At 44.6% G+C, this 18,709-nt stretch overlaps 1 protein-coding gene across 1 annotated transcript in view; it reads left to right on the forward strand.

The window, feature by feature from the left end:
* The window catches only part of CALN1 (calneuron 1), a 583,103-nt gene that overhangs the window by 41,441 nt on the left and 522,953 nt on the right, over window positions 1–18,709 (forward strand). Inside the window, exon 2 of the mRNA XM_081053080.1 lies at window positions 5,418–5,611. Coding sequence (XP_080909206.1) covers window positions 5,489–5,611 — 123 coding nt within the window. The 5' untranslated portion in view covers window positions 5,418–5,488. The remainder of the gene's footprint in view (window positions 1–5,417; window positions 5,612–18,709) is intronic.

Raw genomic sequence — 18,709 nt, forward strand, 5'->3', positions numbered from 1 at the left:
TACCCCTCCTACCAGTCTGAAGGTGGCTTCTGTATGTCTGTAGTTGTAGGGCTTCAGTTCTGCTAGACTTCAGGCGATTCTCAATAATGGTTGTTCTAGGTTTAGCTGTAATTTATGTGGTCCTGAGAGTAAGTGAGCACTGTATTTACCTACTCTGCCATCTTGACCAGAAATCCTCGAAGGTGAACTTAAAAAAGTTAAATTTATTGGGGTGACATTGATTAATAACATTATATAAATTTTAAGTGTACAATTCTATAATAGACTGTCTGTATATTGCATTGTGTTCTTACTATCCAAAGTCTAGTCTCTTTGTATCACCATATATTTGACCCTCTTCATCCTCCCCCTATTTCTTTCCCCTGTGGTAACCACCCTTCTGTTGTCTGTGTCTCTGAGTTTGTTTGTTCATTCATTACTTTCTGTTTTATACTCCACATATCAGTGAAATCGTATGGTTTTTGTTCTTTTCCATTTATCTTATTTCACTTAGCATGATACTCTCAAGATCCGTTTATTTTTACATCACATTTAAGGGAGCATTTAGACTGTGCTTTTGCATTTTTCGGCAACTCAATGGATATTTCCTGCATGTTAGACCAGCAGTTTATTTTCATCTTCTATTTGTGCTTTTGAATGTGACTCGTGTTAAACTGTTTAAAAAGATGGTGAATAATCACCTCTAGAAGATGACAGTGTCTCCAATTCAGTAAACATAAATGCAGTGGTCGGACTTTGTTGCTCATCAGCACTTTGAGCAGAGTGTTTATTTCTTTGACAACCTCTTTTATGTAGAAGAGGCATCAGTGCTCACATGTTCCGGTAAATGCAGGACTCAGCTTTGGGGCTACCTGGACCTCACACTACGCGTCTGCCTTCTTATTCTCAGCAAGCTGTACCCCACTGTACACCATGTGGTGTGACTCAGCATTTTGTCCAGAATGTACCTTCGAAACACAACTATATTGAAGGGAACACATGTGCACTATTGATGACAGCATAAATTGCCACAACCACTATGGAAAATAGTATGGTAGTTTCTAAAAAAATAAAAATAGAACTACCATAAGATCTAGCAATCCCACTTCTGGGTATATATCCAAAGGAAATAAAATCACTGTATCAAAGAGATATCTGCACCTTCACGTTCATTGCAGCATTATTCACAGTAGCCAAGATATGAAAACAATCTCAGTGTCTGTCAGTAGACAAATGGATAAAGAAGTTGTGGGTCATATATACAATGTAATATTACTCAGCCAGGAAGAGAGAGACAGAGAGAGAGAGAGAGAGAGAGAGAGAGGAATCATACCATGTGCTACAACATGGATGAACCTGGAGGGCATTATGCTAAGTGAAATAAACCAGACACAGAATAACAAATACTGCATGATCTTACTTATATGTGGAATCTAAAATAAATAAATAAATAAATAAAGTCAAAATCATAGTAACAGTGAGTAGAATGGTGGTTACGGGGGGCTGGAGGGTAGGAGAAAAGGGGAGATGTCGGTCAGAGGGTACAAACTTTCAGTTATAAGATGAATACGATCTGGAGAACAAATGCGTAGCATGATGACTAGTTAATAATAATGTATTATATACTTGAAATATGCTAAAAATAATAAGTTAAAGAGTGATAAAAGAAAAACCAGAATTATATTCAGTTGTGACAGAAATAAATTTTACTTGTGGATCAAATTTGATGGCATGTGTAGCAGGTGTTGAGAGAAAAGGCCCACATACAAAACCTTTGGCAAGTATTACAGAGGATATAATCATGATTATAACATGGCTGTCAACAGCTGTAAACTGTAGCAGGGGCCACAGACACAAAAAAGTCTAACCTGATGCCCAATGAGGTCATAATGGAGGAGCATTCCTTGGTGAGCATTTGAACTGAATCTTGGAATATCAGTCTGGAAATCACTGTTCCTTGCGGTTCCCAGAAACTAGAACCATCTCCCCCATATTTATGAATTATTCTTGCCAATAAACAATGCACACTCATAAACTTTGTTCATAAACATTAGATTTTCAGTCATCCCCTGCTCCCACAGTGATTGTAATTTTAGACATTCCAAAAAGGCTCAAAATCTGTGAAGGACTGAGTTTGCCTGTGACCCATGCCCCCATCAGAATCCGCAGAGCCACGTATGCTGCGATGACGAAGTTGACCAGTTCATCCAGACTGTACCCATACATCTCCCTTCCTCAGAGGCGGGAACAGGATCTATTTAAGAAGATGCTAAGTGGGACTGAAGGGGAGAATCAAAACCTCCCCTCTGACACCCTCAAGGACAAACTGACACTGAACTGAAGGAGTAGGAACAGCCTCCTTCTCTGGTCTGTGTCCCCAGCTAGCTTTGAGAGCTCTGTGAGGCTGGAGCTGTGGTGCATTCACTCTGCACCTTCCCCAGCACCCATGGGGTCAGCCCAGCGCCCATCTGACAAGAGTGGGTGCTTAGTCACTGTCTGTTAGGTTCAAGAGAAAGGAATGAATAATGATAGTTAGCACATGTAATACTCTGTGCCAAGAAGTTGAGAATAATCCTAATAAGTAGGTGCTATTATTAACAAACCCATTTTGCAGATGAGGGAACTGAAGCACAGAGAGGTTAAGTAACTTGCCTAAGATCACACAGCCCATAAGTGGCAGAGCCAGGATTTGAACTGCATGGTCTGATTCAATTAGCCACGTTCTTAACCACACCACTACCCCAATCTATGCATATTATTGGGGTTGGAGCTGATGAAACACCTTGAGGGCAGAGCCAAGGAAGCATCACTTTCTGGGTGTCCCAGAGTACCTCACACTGGGTAGCCAGTTCTCAAGGAGCATTTCAGGTGCTGAGGGAAGTTGATGGGTCATTTGCTGAAACAAAAAGCTGAGGAGGACACTAATGTGGGTCCAGGCATTAGCTCAAAGCTCTAACTTCAGGACTTGGTCCCACAGACCAGCTCCTGGTTACTCTTTCAGATGATGACAATATAGGGCAAATGGACTTAGAGGAGAAATCCTGAAAATTAATTGCCCTTAGAAATCTCATCACCAAATGAGGTAACTCGGTAATTTGGGGATCAAGAGTCATTTTCAGTAGGTATGTACTGTGGGTCCCAATGTGCATAAGGCACTGAGGACTTGGGGAGGACATGCATTATCGCTTCTGTCTCTGAGAAGCTCCCAGTGAGATGGGGAGATGCAGGTTCATCTTTTATGCAGATGCCACCATTGGCAGTGTCATTAGTTGGCCATGTTGGTTGGAGGGCAGCCTGTGGAGGGCAGCTTCGCTTTCCCTACGGTGTGTCAGGCTGGCCACGAGCTGAAGAGGAGCGTTCTGGTGAGATGGCTTCTGGCTGGAGGAACCAACTCCCTTTTGTGGCTGCGGGCCAGACCGCTGGCTTTGGGATTCTCTGGCGCGTCGGGAGCGCTGCAGCACAAGGCGCCAGAGGCCAGCTGAGCAGCAGCGGTAATTGTTCCTATGGAGAACTGCTACTCCAGGGCCTTGTTCCTGTTGAGCTAAGAGTAAGTTCCAAGCAATTAAATGGATTGCTTCTAAAGCCATTGTCACCATCAACTGGGACATTCCTGCAGAGAGCTCCTTGCAAGTCCCATAGCTGGCCTGGCAGCAAGATTAGCAATGTGTGTGTTGGGGACTGCCCCTGCCCTGGTATCTACTCTGTCTGGAGGGGACTGAAGAGGGAGGGCACTCAACATATTTGGAAGTTCTTGTACGTGGGGCGCTAATTACTCTTTTTAAATCTGTGTTTGCCACCAATCACAGCTTTCACGGTGCTGGGAATGTCATGGCAACGAAAAGCGTATCTGAAAATAAAATGTCACTTTTTTGCTTCTCCTGTAATGACAGAGGAAAGTTGTTTTCCTTTTTAACGTAACATGATAACTGGAGAGGAATAAAAAAGTGTAAGTTTGTAAGCAGCTGGTGTGGATAAGCAGGTGCTGTAGTGTGTGAGAGCGTATGCGTGTATATGTGTGTGTACGTGTGTGTGTATCTAAAGACAAGTGCTATTGTGTGGATATGTTATGCCTGTGTTGTTTGAGGAGACAAGGCTTCTGCCTTTCTTTCCACATGCATGGAGCTGAGCCTGTCTCGTGTGACCTGGAATGGGACCGACAGATTTATAAGCATAATTTACAAAAATGATGACATTTGGACACAGCTCTTCAAGGCTTCATTCATGCTTCCTAAAGTCCTGTCTTCTGAGTCCCATCTCCTATGGGCTGGCTCCTGTATGAGAACACTCCTCAGGCTTGGAAATGTAGCTCCAGTCAGAATCAAGAGGCTGGAAGCAGAGCAGGGAGACTCTTCCCAGGATGTGATGTGCAGGGTCTGAGCTGTGAGGAATGGGGACTGCTGGCTGCTGGGAGAGGCCTCTGAGTGCGGCAGTGTGTAGCCAGCTCCCTGGGGCCAGCTTTCTCAGGCAAGGACTCCACCCATGACGACCAAGTCTCACTCTTTTCATCACCAAAATTCTTCCAGTTAAACTCTCTGTACTTCACATCTCTTGAGATTGTTTATTTTCACTTCAATAATGAGAACCAATATTGATTAAATGTGAGTTCAATAAGTGTTTATTGAGCACCAATGATTGTAAGGTTGTCACTGACTGGGCCCAGAGGACACAGCGTGCGTCTGACTTGCTCTCTGCCTGGAGTTTCCTCAGTGCAGTGTAGTGGGAAGAGAGGGACAGTGATAGTGGACAACAGAAGTAGGCACAGATGCTAGGTGCCTTAACCTGAGCCGAGTTGTAAAGGATAAGTAGGGGTTAAACAGAGGCTGGGGAGAGATGGTGACATCAAGGGGACCCAGGGGCTCCCTGCATTGGGGAAGCAAGTCTGGACTGGAGCTGGTAAAGGGACTGTAGTCTTGGACGCTCTTTGCTTTGTCAGATGACATTGCCTTTGGATCGTGAGTAGCATCACAAGCTTAGGAGTTTGGCAAGAGTCTTCTCCATAAGATGGCTGTTTCTAAGTCTGCCCCCAACTTTGTTTCTGGGGCTCTGTTGATGTCAACAGCAAAGAAACAAATTATGCTGGCACGAAGCTGGGTCTTCTTGCAAGTTGCAGTCACGTTGGCGGCTACAGCTCTGTCTGAATCGCTTATACTACACCAAGTCCCATGGGAGTGTGAATGGAAAAGTACCTGTAAATATTAAGGTTGGTTTCAAAGGCACATTATTCGTTTATTGTGTAATACCCTCTGGTGACATTGAGGCCTTATAAATAACTAAACATCTGTCACAACTGTAATTATATTTGTGCCAGGATTGTGTTTCTACCATTGTCTTGTTTAAATAAGGAAGGACGGGAGGGTGTGAATTATTTAGGCAACTGACTTTTGGTAAATAATCACCCAGCACTGTGCAGGCAGTGAGTTTCTGTTAACTTCTTGCAGAATCTCTGTCTCCGCTGACGTCCTCTTGATGTGCTCACAAGTCTCTCTGAGAACACCGCCCTGGACCCCCGATGCGGCTCCCCGAGCAACCTGTAGAGGGAAAGCCTGAGAATGAGGACAAAGGGCGCAGAGGAGCCCCTGCAGGGGGAGAGGAGCCACCGAGGAGCCAGGCCCCCGACTTCCCCACTTGGCAAGTCTTCTACCCCCAAATCCCCTCGGAGAAATGAGCTTTCTCATGTGTTTGCTCAGGACTTGATTGTTTTCTGCCCTCAGGTAGGGGGTGATGTGGGGGGCTGGGAGCCTTTGCTGCCAAGTGATGGGGGGAGAGGATACCTATGGACAGGACATCTGGGAGGGGTCCTGAGAGGATGCGTGTCCGAGCTGGGTACAGAGATTTTACTGTATGTCTTGATTCTGACAGGTTTCCATTGATTGTATTTGAGATGTGTGGATGGGTCCTCACCCATCCACCCATCACAGATGGCGTTGAAAGCTGAGTCTGTAAGGAACTAATTGGTATGGGGGGATGCAATAGTTATCATTTACAGAGTGCCTACTCTGTGGTAGCATGGAAGCAGGAGTGTTGCATAGATAATTTCAACTAATCCTCACAATAACCCGGTAAGGATATTATTAACACCATTTTTACAGGAGAAAAGTAAGACAAACATTAATCAACTTGCTTCAGATCACACAGGCAAAGATTTCTACCATGTCTCTGAATCCAAAACTGATATTTGTAACCACTAGACGACCCTGCCTCCTCACTTACAAGCGAGATGCTCAGTTCAGGGGGAAGGGTTTCAGATGTTACCAAACCACAGGGTTTCCTGGGTTTGATTCTGCTGTCTTTCTTTTTCTTGGAGGCATTCATGGCTGTAAAAACTCAAGAGGAATTCCAACTCTGAGTAGTTGTTTATAGAAGAAAATTTTGATCTGTGTGATGCTGGCATTGAGAAGTTGGTCTGTGTTGAGTCCTATAACGGGTATGTCCAGACATGATATCCCTAAGGCTGTTGTAATGGGATTGCCAGCCCTCTCTGCCACTCCTAATGAATCTAAGTTTAGGCTTATGGGGGGTGGGGCGGAAGTAGAAATATTTCCGATGACTGTAGCTCCTAATTTTCAGCAATTTTTCCTGGAAGCTGGGGCTGGACTGCCGACCCAGCACAGAATGCTATAAGGGTCTATTCCAGGTGTGTCCGAACTGCGGCCCGCAGGCCAAATGCGGCCCACAGTCCATTTTTAATTGGCCTGCAGCAAATTCCAAAAATATATTTAGTTTACTTAAATAAATCAGGTGAGGCAATATGTACTTCACCTCGAGTGAGTGGCCCGGCTGTTTGTGTATTTTACCGCATATTGCCCTTGGTGAAAAACGTTGAAAAAAGTTTGGACACCCCTGGTCTATTCAGAACTTTCTCCAACACAACCCGTTGTTTGGGAACCAAAGGTGGGAGCTGACTAGATACCTGGCCCAGGGCATGCTGACCTGCACGGTAAGCCCTTCTCATTGACACTAAGAAAAGGTCTGGAAGGGCAACACGAAGCTGGAAGTGATGTCTGCTAGAGGGCAGGCTGAGAGTGAGGTTCTTCTCGGAAAGGTAGGCCAGGGGCAGGGCAACCTGGGCTGGACCTCCCCATCTTACCTCACCTCTTCCAACCGAGGAGCCCCGGTAGGAGGCATGGTCTAGTTCAAGGATGAAATTCCTGGTTGGCTTTTCCTCAGGCTGGGATAAGTGATAGCATGCTGGGCACTTGCCCTGGGAAAGGGGGGCATGTTGAAGAACGGAAGTGAGGACGGTCTGACAAATGTTTCTGCATGTCCTACGGGGGCTGTAACAAATGACAAACATGGCTGAAGCTACAGAGGAAAAGGACAGTTTTCTACCTTAGTGGATATGAAGATATCATACAGCAAACAGACAAAGACGTCTGATGGAGGAGAAAGACCCTTTTTGCTCAATATACTCCCAAATTAAAAAAATATTTCCTCGTTTGTTCCTGTGACTTTAGGATTTAGAATTTTGGGGCCAGAATTGTGATGGGCATGAATTAGGCAATTTAGTTTCTCCTGTCTCTGAGCGTAGCAATAGCCCAAGTGGATTGCACAGCTTCTGCCAAGCCATCTAAATTTCCTTGGGGCATTAACTCCTTTTAGACCACAGGCTTAGGGTCTCTAGGGCTCCTGGCTTGTTCCCATCACACATTCACACCTGAGCCTACACAGAAACACAGATAACACACTTTGCTTGCTCCTTTTTTGGGAGCATACCCACACATTCCTCAAAGATTTCTTTGTGTGGTGAGCAGGAAGAGACAGCTGAAAAGAAGAAATGGGGTCAAGGGAGGGAGTCCCATTGTGGTCTCAGCACCGGTGGCTGGGCATGGAGGGGAAGGCAGCACAGCCCTTCTGGAACACATCCTCACGTCAGTTTCCAGCGGGGAGATCTCTCAGAGTACATTGCCTCCCTGTCTTCAATCCTTTGTCTGGGAACCCGCTTAAGACATAGCTCAGTATGGGGATGGAGAGGAGCTTCCAGAGCATCAAGGGGCCTCCTCAGACCCACAGCCCTGGGGACAGTTGCTGAGGTAGCTGTGCCTGGTGTGGGCAGAGGAGGCAAAATTATAAAGTAGGGAGGACTCTCCTGCACGTGGCCTATCTTCCCAAGTCATTCTCACACTTCCCGGTACCATTTTGGTTGCAAGTACAGAAGTCCAGTAGAGCCTCTTCTAAGTGAAAAAAGAAACATGTTAGGAAGACTTCAGACAGGGCCTGGGGGAAGGTGTCCCATAGAATACAAGGCCTCAGGGATGGCTGGACAGAGGGCCTAGAAAGATTTTGAAAACCCAAGAAACCTGCTTCTCTCTGCCTGTCCACACCTCTCTGGTTTCTCTGTCTATGTGAAAATCATCCCAGTTTCTCTGTCCATGTAAAAATTATCCCTGTCAAAAAGCTTCCAGTTTGGCAGCTAGCCCCAACTGGCAATCAGTATTGTGTCAATTCCAAGTCACCCAGGAACAGACTCATTGCTGCCCACTCCTGATCAAATCAACAGTGTCCAGGGGAAGAGGGTCAGAGGATATGAACATGGCTGCTCCCACTATAAGTATGTGGATGGAAAAAAAGAAGAAGCAATGGCCAGAGAAGTGGCGCATCTTTTCACCCAAATTCCTTGGTTTTGTGTTCCATTCTTGAAGTTGGTTGGCTATCCATTAGGTGCTGATAAGGTACTTGCTATTAGTGCTTTGAGTTATAGTCTTTAAAACAAGGTGGATGCCTGCGACCCAGAGGAGTGAACTATCACTTGTGCAATGAGAGCAGTGGGGTAGGTAAGGCTGACTGTGGCCCTGCAATGAGTGTGGAGATAGACCTCACACAGAGGGCAGGGACGAAAGTAAGACCTGCTTCCAGTCCTCGTCCCAGCCAGACCTCCTTCTGCTTGTTTGCCCAGATGATTGCAGAATCCGCTAGACTGCCTATTCCTATGTCTCTGCCAAGGTGTGGCCAGGCTTTCTCTTGCTGGTCTAGAGAACACGACCTGTAGATGATGTCTTCCTTCTCTTCTACTTCATTCTCTTAAGAGTTTCACAAGGGCACAAAGCAATGTCAAGGCCCGGACTTGTCTCGGACCTGCTGAGATACTGAGTCCTGAGCCTGGCACTTGAAATGATGGTCTTCCCCTTTTGTCCAGACTATGAGATCTGCAGCTCTTCAGGTCAGGTCTGGAGCTGACTTATGGATGGTCAGTAGGCCCAAGAGGCCAGCTAGAAAAGTGTCCCCTGGGAATAGACAGGTGATCAGGTGCCGTCACCAAACTACAGCTAAGTAAACAACCCTACTACTATGGTGCTGCTCCAACCCAACCCTAAGGAAGCTTTTCTAATCATGAGAAATGGATGTGTACTATTGATATATGAGCTAAGAATAGCCCATGTTCCAAACAAAGTGTTTTTTAGTATTTTGAAATGAAACAGTGTAGACAAAGCAAGGAATTAGAAGGCATGACTCATTATTAGAGTCACCAAATTGCTGACTCTGAAAGCAATGGAAATTCAAAGGAATTTTTTCTCTCCCTATTTCTCCCTTCCACCCCTGTTCTGAATAGCTTATCGAGAGTCTCTACATAAATAGGGCTCATAAAGTACTCCATGATTTAAGGCCCTGCATAGTGAGAGGCAGAAGGAACGTGACCTTCATTGCCTGGTTACAAAGCTTGCCTCCCCAGCTCGACTGGGATCATCAATCAGAGTCCCCATAGTCTGCCCATCATCATTTCTCCTCCTCCTGTCTCTCTGCCCTGTTGCTGCCGGTATCCAGGGAATTCCATGGCCCACTATGGTACCTTCTCCTCCCTCCTTCCAGAGCCTGGCTTTGCTGGACCTTAGCAGACCCAACTCACCTGCCTCAACAAGGAGGTTTCATCAACGAGCATAAGCTCTAGGGGCTATGTACCAGGGGAGAGTGCGCACTGTATGGTATTGTACCATACACAGTATGGGAAGTAGCCATGGGCACCTCCATCAACTCATTAAGTGGTTGCGGGCTCATTTGTGGGTTGAATGGAAGGGTTGGGCCTCATCAGTGGTGTTCAATTTTTTTGCTCACATAAGCCTTTCTAAAATAAGTCTTATGGGGAATCCAGTATGTAAAACAGAAAAGAGAGGACCTTCTGTTTGGAGCAAGGTGTGTGTGTGCGTGTGTGGGCGCACGTGAGTATGTGTGTGTAGGAAGGTCCTCCAGGACCCCTGAGAGGAACAGCAAGATGTTTCACTTGAAGGGACTATTGGAAGACCTTCACAGCACAATTCCTTAAGAGTTACGTAATAATCTTACCTCTGGTCTCTCCTTGCCATCACCTGCTTTCCTTCGGATTTATCCCACACTCCTGGAATACCTCTGCAGGTCTCTGTCTTAATCCCCCGAGTCTTGATGTCATATGGGAAACTCTGATGACTGTGTGGATGTCCAGGCAACATTCTTACCTCATGTTGCCTCAACTTCAACTCCAGTGACTTTCTCTGCCCTTGACTTTCAGTTCCACGGCCTCCACCTGGCTCTTGTTACCCTCCAGAGTACCCCACCTCTGAGAGCTCACACTGCAGTACTCTTCTCTTTGATAACCTCCTCTACAGCTGTTTACCGTTTCAGGATTCATAGCATACTGAGAGAAGACCCCACAAGGATATGGGCCATGGATAGTTGATCCTGCATACTCATAGCCCTCAGCTCCAACAGGCCTTCGGTGTGGCTCAGCACTTCTTCTAGTGCTCAGGTCTCCTCCCCCTTCACCACAACTGTTTCAATCCCTACTCGCTCTTGTAAAAATGACATCACTGCCTCATTCACATAAAAAACAAAGGTTACAGGAAGAAACTTCTTCAACTTCCTGCCTGCCCTCTGTCCCCTTTCCTTCATTCATGTCCCTCTTCATTTCTCCCTGCCTATCCGTGGAGGAGTGGGCCATACCAGTCGAAGGACCATCTGTCACATGTGCTTGGACATCTGTTCCCTGCCACCTTCTCTTCAGGGACTTTATTCCATCAATTGTACTTCCTCTGTTATTCTTCAACTTCTTGCTTTTTCCCCTAAGCACAAACATTTATTCGAATATCACTCATTTTTTTGTTTTAAAGCCAGTATGAGAAAATTTCTTCAAGCTTCTTGAAAAAAATGCCTACACATAGTTTACATATTTCTTCACCTTTTGTTTACTTCTCACCCCTCACTGTGGTCTGGCCTGTGTTTTCATTAGTCCACTGACCATATTCTGGCTAGAACAAGGGATAGTGTTAGAGCAGAAGGAGCAATGCCAAGGAACGGGCTAGTTGAAAATTTAGGTCATCATCAAAATTGATCTGGTGAGTCTACAAAATCTATACATGCTTGTAGGCTCTGCCTACTAGGTCAGAAGCTTTTCAAGTAGCACCCATAAATCTGCTGCCCCTGGTTCCCTCCTCCCCAGGTCCTTCACTGATAGCCCTGTCTCATCCCCAGAAGCCCCCCGTGAGGGTCTCTGCTGCCACGGTGCCACACCAGCAGCGTGCTCTGCTTACTCTTGTCACGTTGGTCCAATCTTTTCCCTTTCCCTTTCCTTGTCAGTTCCAGCCATCCAACTGGAAGTTCAGATGATCTTAGCTAAAAAACTTTTAGTCACGCTTTCTCTCTTCTGGAGATTTTTCTGACCCTGTCCCTTGGAAGTCTTTATTTCACCCAGGACCTCTTCAGATCCTTTGTGATTCTTCTAATGCAACATGTTACAAATTGATGATCCTTAGAACATCAATGTAAATAAATAAATATCCTCTAAAAGTGCTTCATGGTAAGTAAAATTCAGATGATGTTCTATGCTAGATTTACATCTTGGAGATTATCAATATATATTAAAATGTTAGAGATGCCCTACAGCAAAGAATAGCTTATCTTTGTGTAACTCAGCTTTTCCAAACACAGTTTGAGCCAGGAACACTGGGTGTGAGTAAATGCATGTGTGTGTAAGTAAAAGCCTAGAAACCACATACTAAGTGTCTATTTCTTTTTCTTAGGACAAACCTAGTCTTCAGGTCAATGCAAATGATAAGTAACTGATCTCCTCTGGGCCCAGTGAATGGTTATACCCGTTTTCATTCAAGCACCATTAATTGGTATGCCAGGCTCTGTGCTGGGTGTCGGGGATAAAGGGATGAATAATCTCTTTCCTCATGCAGTTTATGGGCTCCTGGAAAAGAAGGATTAACAGTCACCATAGAGTTTGTGTGTTAGGATAAATTCATACCCAGGGAGTGCCTAGGAGCCTGTCAAGGGACACCAACACACACATAAACACACACACACACACACCACATGCAGTGGTACAGCTCCAGGGTACATCATTCATTTATAAAACAAGAATATAATGTGAATGGTACTCCATGACTTTATGCAATACAATAGAACAGACATATATCCATCCAAATATACAGAGTTTGTTGTTATTAATGTGGTCACATTTCTCCACAAGTTTTTTTCCACTCAGCAATTTATTACCAACATTCTTCTCTATTGTACTATAATTTATTTAGCCAGTCCCCCGTTGATGGCTGTTTAGGATGCTCTGTTTGCTTTCACAAGCAGGGCTGCAGTGAGATACTTGTATATTTATCCTTATAAACTTATGCAAGTATATCTAAATATAAATTTTCTAGAAGTGAAATTTCTGGGTCAGAAAGTATACCTATTGTTTTCTTTTGCTAGATTTGCCAAATTGCTCCAGAATTATTGTACCAGTTTACCCCAGAAGGGCTTTTAAGGACAGGGACACTGGAGTGGAGGGAAGGAGGAACAGAGGAGAAGGCTTGAAGATGATCATTAGTGGGGTGGTGTGTCGCATCCCACACGACGAGAGTTGTGGGGAGCAAGGAGGGTGGCGCAGGGTTAAGAAAAGAGAGTAGTCAATAACAGATTATAAACAGGGCCAAGGGAGCCCCAGTCTCAAGGACTGGATGCCCCGAATTGGGCCTATGCATTAGTTTTTGGGTTTTTTTTTTTTTGCAAATGGTAAGATTTTATTCTTTTTTAGGGCCGAATAATATTCCATTGCATATATATATATCCACCTCTTCTTTATCCAATCACCTATTTTTTTTAAAGTATCATGTATTTGTTTATTTATTTATTTGTTTATTTATTTATTTATATTAGTTTCAAGTGCACAAAACAAAGTAATACTTAGACGTTTATCATTCATATCCCTCACTGTGTGAACCCCCCTCTCCCCATCCACTACCCCTCTGACATCGCACAGAGCCATTACATTTCCACTGTCTCTATTCCTGATGCTGCTGTACTCCGCTTCTTGTAAGTATATACATATATATATATAAACTTGTACTTGACATTCATTATTCAGCTTCAGCTTCTGGTGTACAATGCAGTGATCAGCATCGGCATCATCCCTGAGGTGGTCTCCCTAATGAGACAAGTGTCCATCGGATACCCTACAAAATCTTTACAACATTATTGATTACATTCCCCAAATTAACTTTTGTAATCCCGTGGCAATCTTGTGTTTACTGACTGCTTTCTAATCCCTTCACCTTCTCCCTGATCCCCACCCCCTGATCTAGCAATCCTCAGTTTTTCCTCTACGTCTCTGAAACTGTTTCTGATTAGTTCATTCACTTATTCTCTTCTTTAGATTCCACATATAAGTGAGATCATATGGTATTTGTCTTTCTCTGTCTGACTTATTTCACTTAACATAATGTTCTCTAGGTCCATCCTATTAGGTGGGGAAGGAAAGGAGATAAAGCTTGTCAATATCAAGATCTGTGAATCCCACACATTATAATAGGAAAGTGATTCAAGCCAATCACCCTTTCTTGCAGGCAGCAGAACAGTAAGTCTCAGGATGTTTGTACTTCCCCAAGGAACAAGGGACAAAGGGACAAAACCTATATGCGTACGAATAGATGGAGAGCACATCATTGAATCACTTCCCTTGCAGGTTTTGGGAAGGAATGCAGCCACAGAGGCAGAGGCTTTTCTTAGCCTGGGGAATGTGCGGGGCTGTGCCCACCTCTACGAACCCCCGTGGGTTCTCCTGTTGGTCCCCACTCGACTGCACCTGGCTTGAGTTGTCCCCCCACCCCCCACAGGGAATCTTACTCATCATTGGCTGACCAGCCATCTTTCTGGGACCAAACAGAGAGACACAAGGTGCAAACACAAAGGTGAAGCAAAGTCCCTGAAAGGATCTGTCTCACAGACTCTCCTTTCTTTAGGGACAGGTACAAGGAGACAGATGGATAGGCTGCTGCGTGGCCACAGTGGTGTCCCTTAGGAATGTGGGAGGGCATAGGATTAAGAACAGTCTTTACAAAGAAAAAATTTATATGCCAAGCCAAAGTATAAATTGTAGTCTCCACAGAAAATATTACAAATGGTCTCAGTTAAGCAATTTTGATCATTTTCACCTTCCTGGAGATTCTCTGACACAATTACTTGGAAATCCTCTTTTTATGCAGGATCCATTTACTTCCTACCCGATTCTTTTAATAAAACTTGCTACAAATTGATGATCAACATCAATTTTAATAAGTATTTCTCTTATTAAAGGAGGCGGGCGTAACCTGATTGAACCCAGGAACCTGATATCCTTGGAAGAGCTTTGGACATTACGACTCCATAGGCCTATCCTTCTGCATTTGCATGGGGTACAAAAATGGGCCAGAGTGTATCTAGCATCATAAGATAAGCAAGATACATGTTCATGCAATGTCCATTTCACCTCATGCCAGGCAGTCTAAGACAGTTTAATATTAAATCAAAGCTTGATGTGTTATGTACCCAATGCTAATTTTTAAGAAAAAATGCTGGACTTCAAAAGTGGTTTATTGCTTGCTGGGGGCAGTTTTGGCCTAATTCTCTATCATCAGAAGCCTTTTTATAAAAAAAATTTGAATCGCTGGAACAGGCCATATTCATTTAGTAACACTTCTGGTGTTTGTATCAAATGTTAATTGGGGCATTTTGCTCCTATTGAGAAATTGTGGTGGGAGAGGGGACAGAGAGTGGAGTCCATGTCCTAATAGACTTGTTGTTAGTGGACAACTATATAAAACAGCACTTTACCTCAAGTGTAGTAAGTCAGTCCTGCCCATTGCAGAGTCCAGAGGGAACTGAAGAGACACAGTGGCCTCTCAGACACAGCGGCCTCTCAGACACAGCGGCCTCTCAGACACAGTGGCCTCTCAGAACCCATTCTACCAGGTTCATCTCCTTCTGTCTCTCCCCTGGAGGCAAGTCCAATACCTGCTCATGGTCCACACATGTGGCCACTGCAGGAGCCTCTTCCTTCTGAACCTCTTGTCTCTTAGTCTAGTTACTATTGCTTGGTAATAAATTGTCCCCAACTCGTAGCATACACCAACAAACATCTTATGCTCAGGGAGTGTTCGGGTCAGGAGTTCAGCGAGGACAGCTTAGTTTCCCTGTGATGTCTAGTACCTCTGTTAGGAAGACTCAGATGTCTGGGGGTTGGAATTACTTGTTCACTCCTATGTTTGGTACATGGGCTGGAATGGCTGAAGGATTAGCTCAGGTGGGAGCTGACCTATGGCTTCTCTGTCACAGCATGGCATCTGTGTTGTAAGATGAGCATTTAGGAATGAACCTTCCAAGAGGATCAACTGGGACCTGTTGGCCTTTTATGACTCTACCCGGTAAGCATCACTTCTGGTATATTTCAGCAGTCCAAATACTCCTTGATTCATGGGGTGGAAGCATAGGCAGCACATATTAGTGAAAAAAGATTCAAAAAATTCAGGGACCATACTGTAAAACTCCCCTTTTTCTTCATGGATCCTGGATCCTCTGCCACCCACTCCAGGTGATGGACCTCTATCAGCATCTTCTAGTTTCCTGCTTGTGGCATGGTAGAAGAGGATGCTGGGGGGTCAAGATGAAGGACCTTCCCCGTCATTCTGAGAATCCTGTGCATAGCTGGGAAAATTATTATGTCAGAAAAGTGTTCTCTCCCTGAGTTATGCTCATCTAGAGTGTGCCAGACTTCAGGAGGAGGAAGGACAGGGAGGAAAAGCCATGTTGGCACATATAGGAACTTTAGACAGGTGGGCAGAGACAATAACCAGTACAGGTTTTCAGGAAAAGTAATAACAAAGCACATTCCAGGAGAGAGAGTGGTCACGCTGTGGCACATCATCATGCAAGAGGTATATACCCCACACCTCTAGGGGGCTCTTAGCGAGTACAACTAATTGGGCCCTGGTTGCACAGACCTTTGATGTGACTTATTTAAGGGAAAGTAGTCACTAGTTCCACTGTACTGCTGTTACTCAAATGTCGGCTGCACTCCTCTCCCAGGGTCATCTTCTCATTTTATGTTTGTGGTAAACAGCGGGTCCTCAGATGTGTACCTGAGTGAATCCACGCTGCAGCTGACTCTGGTTCCCTGCTGCCACCTATGGGCTCAGTACCATCTCAGCCCTCTGCAGTCTCATTTCCCGTCCATGCCTGGGAATCTGGGGGCACTATCTTCTCAAAATGCAGCAGCCACCAAGTCCCATGCCTCTGGGACGATGGAGGTTGCTAAAGAGAAAGCTGTTTCTTTTGCTATACTCTCTTTCAATTCCCCACAACTCCAATAGCACACAGCAGATGGATATAAATCATAGATACTACTTAAGGCTTAGGAATAACTGGAAAATTTCATTGTATGAAAAAAATATAATATACAAAGATATCTTTTTAGAGTCAGAAAAATATATATATATACATTTTTAATTTATTGGGGTAACAACTGTTAGTGAATTACATAGATTTCAGGTGTTCAATTCTGTATTACATCATCTATAAATCCCATTCTGTGTTCACCACCCACAGTCAGTTCTCCTTCCATCACCATATATTTGATTCCCCTTACCCTCATCTCCCTGCCCCCACTCCCCTTACCCTCTGGTAACCACTAAACTATTGTCTGTGTCTATGAGTTTTTGTTTCTCATTTGTTTGTCTTGTTCTTTTGTTGTTTTTGGTTTATATTCCACATATCAGTGAAATCATAGGGTTCTCTGCTTTTTCTGTCTGACTTATTTCACTTAGCATTATACTCTCAAGATCCATCCATGTTGTCACAAATGTTCCTATTTCATCTTTTCTTATGGCAGAATAGTATTCCATTGTGTATATATACCACAACTTCTTTATCCATTCATCTATCGAAGAACATTTTGGTTGTTTCCATGTCTTGGCCACCATAAACAAAGCTGCAATGAACATTAGAGCACATGTGTCTCTATAGAGAAATGCTTTCAGATTTTTTGGGTAGATACCCAAGAGAGGAATTGCTGGGTCTTATGGTAATTCTATTCGTAATTTTTTGAGGAACCTCCACATGCCTTCCATAGCGGCTGCATCAGTCTGCATTCCCACCAACAGTGTATGAGGGTTCCTTTTTCTCCACAGCTTCTCCAACACTTGTTACTATTTGTCTTGTTGATGATAGCCATTCTGACTGGGGTGAGGTGATATCTCATTGTGGTTTTTATTTGCATTTCTCTGATGATTAGCGATGTTGAGCATTTTTTCATATGTCTATTTGCCATTTGTATGTCCTCTTTGGAGAAATGTCTCTTCAGGTCCTCTGCCCATTTTTCAATTGGGTTGTTTGTTTTTTTGTTGTTGAGCTTCATGAGTTCCTTGTATATTTTGGATATTAGCCCCTTATCGAAGGCACTGTTTGCAAAAATTTTCTCCCATTCAGTTGCTTGCCTCTTTATTTTGTCGATGGTTTCTTTTGCTGTGCAGAAGCTTTTAGGTTTCATATAGTCCCAGTTCGCCTGGGTCAGAGGGTGCAGTGTCCGTGTGGGTATGTGGAGAGCTTTTGACCTTCCAAAGCTCTTTCTGCACCAGATTCTTGGAGAGCCCATATGTTTCAGCAGTTCTGTTTACTCCTGCAGGGATTCACCCAGACAGGTGAGGCCATGGGAGGGGTGAGTGGTGAGAGGTGGCCCAGAGCAATGGCGGCAACCACCACCACAGCCGGTCCTGCTTCCTCAGCTCCCTCCCCTTTGCCCAAGCTAGTTGGGCTGCAAATCTGTGTCTGCGGTCCACAGTTCTTAGAACAGCAAATATTCTGTTATTTTGATCTGACACTGCTACTGTTCCGCTCTTTCACCAGGCAGGTGGGGTTGGGACGAGCTCTGGGATAGTAGGGAGGGGGAGGCTAATCTCAGTGCCTATGGCTTCCGTTCTCTGCTCCGCAGTGAGGGCTTAGACCACCATTTTCAGCCTTCTTCCCTCAGTCTTTTCTCCGAGGTCTCTGCTGTGGGTGTTGGGTTCAGCTGTGTTATATGGTACCCCCTCAGCCCTGTGGGCCAAAGCGGAGACCTAGCAGTCCAAGTTCTTCCCTCTCCCACAGCTCCAGTAGTCCTAGGATGCAGTGAGTTCGGAGCACCGAGCTAGGTCTGAGTCCAGAGCCCCCGCAGCTCTTTCACAGTTCTTCTTTCCCCCCTTTCCCGCTCATGTGATTCACCCACCTTTAGGTGAATTCAGTAGTGGGCCTCTTCGTCTTGCCTGTCTGCTGTGTAGGGCGTCCTTTGTGCAGTTTGTTTGATTAGTTGTAAATTCCAGGGGAGCTTTACAGAGGCTCACCTCATGCCTCCATTTTGATGACGTCTCTACTGATAGTCTAGATACACCATTATTAACAAAGATGCATACTTTATTCAGATTTTGTTAGGTTTCATCTTTTTTCTTTTTCTTTTTTTTTTCTTTTCCAGTTTTTTTTATTT

The sequence above is a fragment of the Rhinolophus hipposideros genome (assembly GCF_964194185.1).
Source record: "Rhinolophus hipposideros genome assembly, chromosome: 7".
Lineage (NCBI taxonomy): Eukaryota > Metazoa > Chordata > Mammalia > Chiroptera > Rhinolophidae > Rhinolophus > Rhinolophus hipposideros.